This window comes from Amphiprion ocellaris, chromosome 22 (assembly GCF_022539595.1).
Source record: "Amphiprion ocellaris isolate individual 3 ecotype Okinawa chromosome 22, ASM2253959v1, whole genome shotgun sequence".
NCBI lineage: Eukaryota > Metazoa > Chordata > Actinopteri > Pomacentridae > Amphiprion > Amphiprion ocellaris.
Window position 1 is genome coordinate 2,105,550 of NC_072787.1, and position 9,074 is coordinate 2,114,623.

Sequence of the window (9,074 nt, forward strand, 5' to 3'; positions counted from 1 at the left end):
TTGTGTTCTGTAAAACATTTATTACTTTTTCCACATTCCACTACATAAACTGATCAGCAACAATGTCAAGTATAAAACAGCTTAAAACAGCATGATCAACAAATATGTTAATTTCAAATAAACACAATAAATTAAGTATGAGATATAAAAATATTATATGCTATATTTCCCATAAAGTGTTGCTTTCACCAGAGTCCCAAAAACCATCATCATGACAGTCATGTCATGTTATAAAGTAGACTGTAAAATCAATTAAATAGAATGATTTGGTAGTGTTTATCTACAGTCATCTGAGGTACCACTATTCCAAATATAAAAGACAATAAATGAAACATTAGAGCTTCAGCAGTATGACTGAAACCTTTACAGCAGGAAGAGCTCCATCAGTGTTTCCCTAAAGTCTGTTTATCTGCAGCTGAAAATGATACAGGAACAAATACGCCTAACAGAGTTTCACAGAAACTAAAGGAAGGATTAATTCCAGTGTTTGACAGTGGAATGTTGAACTAGATCTGATCTTCTCAAGCCTCAGTCCAATTCAGACGTACCGCATAGTGACGTGTGTGTGTGTGTGTGTGTGTGTGTGTGGCTTGTTGTGCTATCTTTGTGAGGACCAAGACTTGGTTTTAGAGTTAGGGTGAGAAACAGATTTGGGAATGGGTTATGGTTGGGTATTTAGTCATCATTGTTCAAGTTAGGGTCAGGGTTTATGGAATATTATGCCAATGAGGGTCCTCACAAAGCAAGTAAAGCCAATATTTCTGTGTGTGTGTGCAGTGAAACAGATATATATTATATAACCTCGAGTGGCATTCCGTCTTTTTCATTTTTCAGAGTTTTTTTCCTGCGTTTGCAGCAGACCACGGTGACAGCAATGATGATGCCAATCAGCAGCAAAATGAGGAAGATGGCACAAGCAATCACTCCTATGGAATACACTGGAAAAGACAAAACAGGATGACATCAACAAACAGCTTCATACTAAAATGGGGGGAGATTGGTCATTTGTTGGTCTAAGTCTGTACAGATTTCCACATGTGGCAGACTGTAAGTAACAAAGATGTTCAATACAAACAATGTATTCACAAAACAATCAAAATCAAAGGCCTTATTCCACAAACACAAACACTTTTCCACTTCAGAGGAAGTTACACTGATTTAGAGCAATTATCTGGAGCCCTGCCAAACCCATGATGATTGCTTGCCTAACCCTAACCCTAACCTCAACCTAACCTTCCCCTAACCCTTGTTACAACTGTAAACTATCATGTCCTAAACATGAGGACTTCATCTTAAGCGTTTGCTAACTTGGCTGGCCTTTGATAGTTATGCACATGTTCTCAATACATTTGCAATGTTTCACCATGTGGGCATTTTCAGTGGTAGTTACACGATCGGGTCACCAGAGGGCTCTGTTGACCTCAGAACTGTTCATTCTGGCTGCCACCAGAGTTGGGTTTTCCAATGCAACACAGAAACATTTCTTTCATTAATGTATGAAAGGGAATGCTTAGATTTAATTGAATCAGTCTGTTTCATTTAACTATTCTAGACTAATACACATTTTTATTGGGTAATTAATGCTATGACACTGATACTTATGCTGTATTTTTTCTATCTTTAGAACCACACACAATCAAACTTTGAAAACAATGCCTTTTGTCCATCTATTACCTGAATTTGCATAACAAGACAGTATCATTTCGTTTTTTAGTTATATAGTGTGTTTATTGGTGAACAGAGTGCTACCGTACAGCACTGTAGGTCCTGGGTTTGACTCTCGGCCTGGGGTGGAGTCTACATGTTCTCCCTGTGTCTGTATGGGTTCTCTCTATTTTAAAAAAAATGACAACCTCTGATGATAATGGGGTTTTGAATGGGTGTGTACTGGAGCCACGGCATCTTAGAGGCAGCACCTGGTGGCACTATGTAGTCTGTGTTTTTTAGTTTTTGACACTTCCAGATTCTCCAGCTTCTTCCCACAGTCCAGAAACATGCTGAGGTTAATTGGTGATTCTAAATTATCCATGGGTGTGAATGTGAGTGTGATTGTTTGTCTCTATGTGTAGCCCTGTGATAGACTGTTACCTGTCCAGGTGAAACTTCACCCTACGTCAGCTGGGATAGACTCCAGCCCCCCATGACCCTGATGAGGATTAAGTGGTGTACAGATGGATTTATTTGTCTAATCTTTTAACAAATTTCTGCAAATACAACTCATACAGTTTCTTTCATTGGACAAAGTTAAAGCTTGGTCAAAGACAAATCCCATACTACCATTTCACCATGTTGGTATTTGGTTTTTGTTTTGTTTTTTTTGAGGAAATTTGACTTTCGTGCCTCTTCTTGGCTTTATTTTTGAGCTTCAGAAAAAAAATGTAGTCCATGACATGAGATTTTAGCCAATCTTATCTCCATAGGATAGCATCAATAGCAACAAAGTTTACAGTGAGAATGGTGCACAGGTGGTGCAGTGTGCTGGGTGGAGGACTTCTGCTTGTGGGAGTCGGGGTTGAATCCAGCCTGAAGCTCCAATGGAATGTTGACTTTTGGCTTCATTATCTTTGCACATTTAAAGTGGATGGTAATGTGGTGTGAGAGGCAAAGTAAGAGCTGCAGGAAGAGGCAAAAATCATTTTTTGTTTGTTTCTTTTGACTTTTTTTTGTCTTTCAGCCTTTGACCACTGCTGTAGGAGTGCTTTAAATCTCAGCCATCATCTGGTAAACAGCTGCTGGGTCAGTACTGTGATATATGAATGTGACTGAATCCATTCCCATCTTACATTTTTCCTAGCTGCAGCTGCTCTAAGAATCAGAAATCCTCACCTTTAAAGATGGACGGGTTGTCGTTGTTGGAGCACTGGGGTTGGCTCATCTCTCCCAGCTGCTTGTCAACACTACGACTTGGAATGTACGCTTGGACACTGAAGCAGTAGCTCTCCCCTTGATCAAGATCAGACAGCTCTATCTCACTGGTCTTGGAGGTGTACACTTTCTGAAGACAACAGAAGAAAGAAAACATGGAGTTCCTGTTGTCTTACTCATGAGTGTTTGAGAGTGTCTGCTGTTACTTACTTTGCCGGTGCTCTGGTTTTTACGATAGGTGACTCTATACTGCAGCTGATCAGAGAAGATGTCCCTGATATTCAGCTGCTGGCCATCTTTAAACAGGGCGGTGAGCGGGTCAGTCACATACAAGGTGGTTTTCTTTTTGTCTTCGCTCACCTTCAACTTAAAGTCAGGTTTGCTTATATCAGCTGTAGAGGAGGGAGAAGAGGGATTAGTCTGTGTGAATATTCAGCACCCTGTTGTGGCTGTATGTGTGCACCACTTAGATGTGTGTCAGCTCTTTTGCACTGCTGATCTGGCTGAACATGCCTCTGAACAATGTGTATGTTCTTCTAACTGTGCTGCACAAGTGAACTCATTACAGCAGAAGAACCTACTGTCTGTGTAGGGGCAGAACTGAGACGAGGTGGTGTGGGGAAACTCAATCATGTCAGAGGTTCCCAGCTTCGGGGGTTCAGACAGGATGTCAGCCGTGTAGCAGGCGTTCAGGTCAGTCAAAGAGGTGGACAGATCACACGTTGTAAAGGAAGACCGGATGCAATGAAGATTCCTCTGTTTGTCCCCACCAGCCCTGCAGGAGTCGGACAGATTACTGATTAAAAACAGCCACACCTGATGAACGCTACTGTGAGAGACACCAGACAACCGAAATAAACAGAAAACAAGAGAAAAGCAGGCTGAAGAAAGTGCAGTGTGATCACTGAAAAGTGTCACATCTTGCTTGAGCTGCTCAGACTTGCAGCTGCAGAAGCTGTCCTGCACTTCCAGGATTCCTGTGACCCTAACCTGTCTGTTTATGTGTACAAATGGCAAATAAAAATCTTGAATGTGTAAAGCAGCTTTGACTACAAGCTTTCATTCTCGCTGCATGTCTGTAGCTGTTGAACCTGGCAGCAGCTGCTGAGCGATCAATCATTAAGAGGAGGTCAGAAAAGGAGCGTCTCAAAGTTTTAGAGCATTTTACTGGACATTTTATGACTTTGTAAAGCATTTCACAATGGAACAGTTGTCTGCCAAGTTCTATTTCTGAAGAGTTTTTTTAGATACAGACTTTTGTGAAATCCTCATTGAAAACTAAACAATTCATTAGATAAAACGGATATGAAAAACCTGTTTATGAGCTAACATGTTCAAGTAAAAACTTGAAAGTAGAGCCATGTTTTAACTGGTAAGTCACAGTAGTAGCAATCTGAATTAAGCAAATTTTGCTGTTTCACAGTAGCATCCACCTCCAAAGTCTTATTTGTGGTCTCAGTCTGTAGATAAATGTCATTGTGATTAGACTAAACCATCAAGGGATGCAGCAGCTTTAATTGATTCAACCACATCTACAAAAGCTAGTTGGCAAATCAATGCATGACATCTTAAATGAAAAATATGACCATTGCTTGGGATCATCAAAACATGATATGTTGATGAAGACAGGATGAAATATGGAGAACAGAGTCAAAAGTACGTCTAGGAGAATTTCAGAGATATCAACAAGCTGTTTGGCACCAAATCTGAATCCTTCGACAGTTGCCAAGATATGAGTTAAAACCCTGCACAATATTTATCAGCTCATCTGTCACCTCATGATGGCACAAGCACTACCTTTAGGAATATAGTGGAGTACAGGGGAGATGGACACCAAGGTTCACTTTTGTAGCATTTATACTTTTTAAATACTTTTAAATACTAAAAACTTTGATTTGCCACTTGAGCCATTGTTCTATAGAATCGGTTCTACTCCAGAGGAAGTAATGGATAAAAAAAGTCATATCTGTTACATATCCTACTACTGGTGGCAAAGAAAATGGTAACCACTACCTCCCAGCCTCCACCAATGGAGAGAGAGACTAAAGAAAGTGCATTCAATGGAAAAAATAACAGCAAACTCCCTTTTGAAATTAGGTTCCTTTATGAATGTATGGGCTCCTGTTACTGCTTACTTTAATTGAACTTAATTAGATTTTACATATTTATGATGTTTTTGTTTGAATGGTGAGTGGAGATGTAATGATATTTGTGTATTTTCACTTGTTTCATAACCGCTTGCTGCTCTTTAATTTATCTTTAAAATTAATTGGAAATTCTCCTCTTTTTGTGGGTTTAGATGATGCCATGAGTTTGTTGTGTTGTCGAATTGTATATTTGTATTTGTTTATCATGTGTATGTTTTGGTTTGTCCATTTTTGAGCTGCATATAAATATGTATAAAAACATGTAGTTTAAATAAAAATTCAAATAAAATCAGTCATAACAAATCTAAAGATATCAGAACACACTATTCACAATGGGCTCGATACTGCAGCCTATTTTAGAGTGAGCACAACTATGTCCCTGGAAGTCTTAATAAAAGATGATAAAATACAACTTTGCTATAAAAAAAATTGATATTGGAATATGTGCAGCAACAATAATATTGGTGATTTTAAGCTATAATGGTGTTGCCACTTCTATTTTTCTCTGAGTAAATCATTAACATGTCTCTTACTTATTCCTCTGTTTAACGATCTCTGGCCTAAACTTAACCTTCCATTAAAGGCTTTTACTGAATCAGTAATGGACTCTTATCCTTCCATGCTGCCATTATTGTTTCCTTTGGGTTACGCAGTGAGGATGTTACAGGAGCATGTGCTTCAGCCAACAATGTGAGTCTTTGACTTCAAAAAAAGCTGCAAAGTAAATGCTGAGGTAATGAGGTGAGGATTTGGATGTTGTACTTACCTAGAGAACTCCACCGTGTAGGAGTAATCAGCTGAAGGTTTGGGTTCCCAGGACAGAATAGTTTTGAAGTTGGTGGACGTCCAAGTGACATTCTGTGCTCGAGGGTAGGAGCCTGCAGAGTGAAAGAAATACCCGTCAAACCACATTTCTAAACCAGATATGAGAAGTTAAAGTTAGTTAGAGGTTAAATAATTCAAATCATTTCACCTTCAAACGACACCTATCAGTGAAGGGCCTCAAGATGATGTCAGAAAAATGCAACAAAGATCAGAAACCTGAGCTGTAAGTTGCCTGTTAGGTAAAACCTCAGTCAGTCTGGGCCTTTAACATAAGATAAAATAAGATAAACTTTATTGATCCCACAGTGGGGAAGTTCAACGTTACAGCAGCTCCATGGAGAAAAAAAAATAGTATAAAGGCAGTACAGAATAAATAGAAAGATACAGTGCAAAAATGCAGAGAACATTATATACACAGATTTTTTATTTTTTTAAAGAAGACTATTTACATGAGGTTGAAACAGTTATTGCACAGTTACAAATTCATTATCATTTATGTGTAATAATAATAATAATAATAATAATAATAATAATAATAATAATAATAATAATAATAATAATAATAATAATAATAATAATAATAATAATATGCAGAATATTATCTTTAAAACACATAGATCAGCTGCTGCAATTGGATCAGTTGATGGTTAGAACCGTCGTCTTGCAGCTAGAAGATCCCTGGTTCGCTTCCTCACCTTCCAGGGATCTTTCTGCATGGAGTTTCCATGTTCTTCCTGTCCATGTGTGGCTTTTCTCCAGGTTCTCCAGCTTCCTCCCACAGTCCAAAAACATTCTGAGGTTAACTGGTGATTCTAAATTGTCTGTAGGTGTGAATGTGAGTGTGATTGTTTGTCTCTATGTGCAGCCCTGTGATAGACTGTTACCTGTCCAGGTGAACCTGTGATAGACTGTTACCTGTCCAGGTGTCCCCTGTCTTCACCCTCAGTCAGCTGGGACAGACTCCAGCCCCCATGACTCTAATGAGGGTTAAACAGTGTATAGATAATGGATGGATGGATGGAATTCTACAGAATTACACTGTAAGCACAGACGCTTCCTGTTGATGAATAGTTTTCTTTTAAAGTGTGTGTGTTTGAAAGAGAATGAGGGGCCAGAGGAAGGACTCAGCACTCAGCTGTAAGTCGACCAGATCAGTGTCAATATGGAAATGAGAATCACTCCCCTAAACTGCCTCATCTCTGGTGCAGATGTTTTTTTTCTCTTACAGATGTATTCTGTACCAGCGTTGACCTGTGGTCGCCTCTGAAAGCTTAAAACACTGAGTGTGGGTTTGTTTCAGACAGATACCATGATTTCAACAGAGACATGCATAAAGATTAATACAGGGTGTACGTTTAACAGTTACTTTCTACTGATGTGTTTTTTTTTTTTTTTAAAGATTTCTTTTATTGTTATGATTCAGTCACATTGTGCCTTAATGTAATGTTTTAAATTTGCCCACAGGGGACAAATAACGTTTTTTTTTAAGGGAAAACAGCTTCGTACGTGTTTTGCTGTTGCAGAAATAGCAAAACTGTGTTCAGATCAGGCATGACATGATAAGGTGTTGATAAAAATTCCTTTCTCAGAGACGTTTCTGAACTGACCATTCAGTAACAACCACAAACATCTGTGGTTTCTTTATTCTGTCAAATAAGCGTGACTCCCAAAGATCACACAAGACAGAAACGTGCTGGGACAGGAGCAGTCTCACTGTGTTGTCCTGCCAGGAGGACTCAAAGCTGCTCTGCTCACAGGAGTCTCAGTTAATATCGTGTGTTACTCATGACTGATCAGGAAAATCAAAAGGAAGAAAACACTGAGTCTAAGAGGAGCAGAAAAGAAGTCCCCAAAACTCTACTGTGTAAGTTAAGATAGGTTATTATCAGAAGTCTGTACAGATGGGATCTTTTCCTCAAAACAAACAGGAGCAGGAAGCCCTTAACCAATAATGTGATTCATTCTTCATCAGTGTTTGAAACTGACCCTGCACAGAAACCTCTGATTGTTCCATTAACTTTTCATCCATAACCAAAAACCAAACACAGTAAAATAAATAAATTAGAGCACAAATAATTAGCAAAGAACAATATTTTAAACAGGCCGTACATATTAAAATATCCCAGAAGTAAAGCGTTTAGTGTTTGCTCAGTGACGAGTTTTCTTCCTCTTTTGCGTGTTGCATTATTGGAGCTGCTGCAGCTTTTTTTTTTTTTTTTTTTTTTTTTTTGTTTAACTCACCTGAAGCTCCGTGTGTGGACAAAAAGAAAACAAAAGAGAGCGCTGCTAGAGTCCGTGACATCCTCAGGCTCGTTCCTCTCAGCTCTCGCAGATCCAGGTCCAGATGGAGAGGCTTGGTGATAATCCAGCAGTGTCTCAGCTCTCAGCTCCGATCCTCTGCTGTCGTCAGTCTCACCAGCTCTGACTACACCGTCTGGGTGGGCGAAGCATGGCCAAATAAGGAGCGTCCGGCTGTGACGTCGGCAGACTGGGACGGCCACAAGCCGCGGGTTCTCCTGGTGAGGTCATCCAGTCTTCACGTTCTGCTGCATCCAACTGGTGCAGCAAACTTCACCTACCCACGCTGCTGGCTTCTCCACCCTTTAAATCAGTTACACCAGGGTCCTTTAAGACATAAAGGTTAATTCAACAATGCCAAACAAAAATAAATATTAAAAGCTAATTTTATTACTTTATTATTACTCTGCCAAAGAATGTGGAGGAGTTATGTGATGATCAGCGTATGTTTATCCTTCTGTTCATCTGTTAATCTGTCTGTCCGTCTGTCTGTGTGCAACATTACTTAAAAAATGACAAACGGTTTTGGATGAAACTTTCAGGAAAGACGTGACACAAGGACCACCTCAATAGATTTTGGCAGTGATGCAGCTTATAGTCTAGATTCACGGATTTATTAAAGACATAGAGTCACTGTAACCATGACAACAAGTGAAAACTATGTCAGCTGCCTGCTGATGATCACATGATTGTGATCCTACTACAAATCCACTGCTGAGGACTCCTCAGGACTTATCCATCAGAAATGATACGAAGAACAACTGATTAAATTGTGGAGGTGTTTCTGAGTCCCATCAATTCCCGCCCCCACTACATATTCAGGTCACTTTTTTGGTATCCATACATAATGTCCACATGCAGAACACACACCTGTACTCAGTGCAAGGTCATTTTACTTGTGGGTTCATCTATATTAAAAGGACACATGATTTCTGCCAC

At 39.4% G+C, this 9,074-nt stretch overlaps 1 protein-coding gene across 2 annotated transcripts; it reads right to left on the reverse strand.

Annotated features, from left to right (window-relative positions):
- f3a (coagulation factor IIIa) lies at nucleotides 1-8,246 on the reverse strand. Of its 2 annotated transcripts, none has more exons than XM_023300005.3 (6): nucleotides 8,079-8,245; nucleotides 5,779-5,890; nucleotides 3,447-3,640; nucleotides 3,076-3,257; nucleotides 2,827-2,995; nucleotides 1-938 (listed from the first exon to the last, which is right to left on the reverse strand). In XM_023300005.3, exons 1-6 carry the CDS (start codon nucleotides 8,137-8,139, stop codon nucleotides 793-795), a joined length of 864 nt encoding a protein of 287 aa, XP_023155773.1. In that variant the 5' UTR covers nucleotides 8,140-8,245; the 3' UTR covers nucleotides 1-792. The 2 variants fall into 2 exon arrangements, with proteins under 2 accessions (XP_023155773.1, XP_035799694.1); XM_035943801.2 differs by lacking the exon at nucleotides 1-938 and adding an exon at nucleotides 948-2,613 and having other exon boundaries at nucleotides 8,079-8,246.
- Between the last annotated feature and the right edge of the window lie 828 nt (nucleotides 8,247-9,074).

What these genes read in the sequence shown, in the direction of transcription:
- f3a (XM_023300005.3), bottom strand. Translation starts at nt 8,139, where the DNA reads ATGTCACGGACTCTAGCAGCGCTCTCTTTTGTTTTCTTTTTGTCCACA. An exon ending in GTCCACACACGGAGCTTCAG is followed by an intron (nt 5,891 to 8,078) that starts GTGAGTTAAACA and finishes TTCACTCTGCAG; the next exon opens with GCTCCTACCCTCGAGCACAG. An exon ending in CAACCCGTCCATCTTTAAAG is followed by an intron (nt 939 to 2,826) that starts GTGAGGATTTCT and finishes TGTCTTTTCCAG; the next exon opens with TGTATTCCATAGGAGTGATT.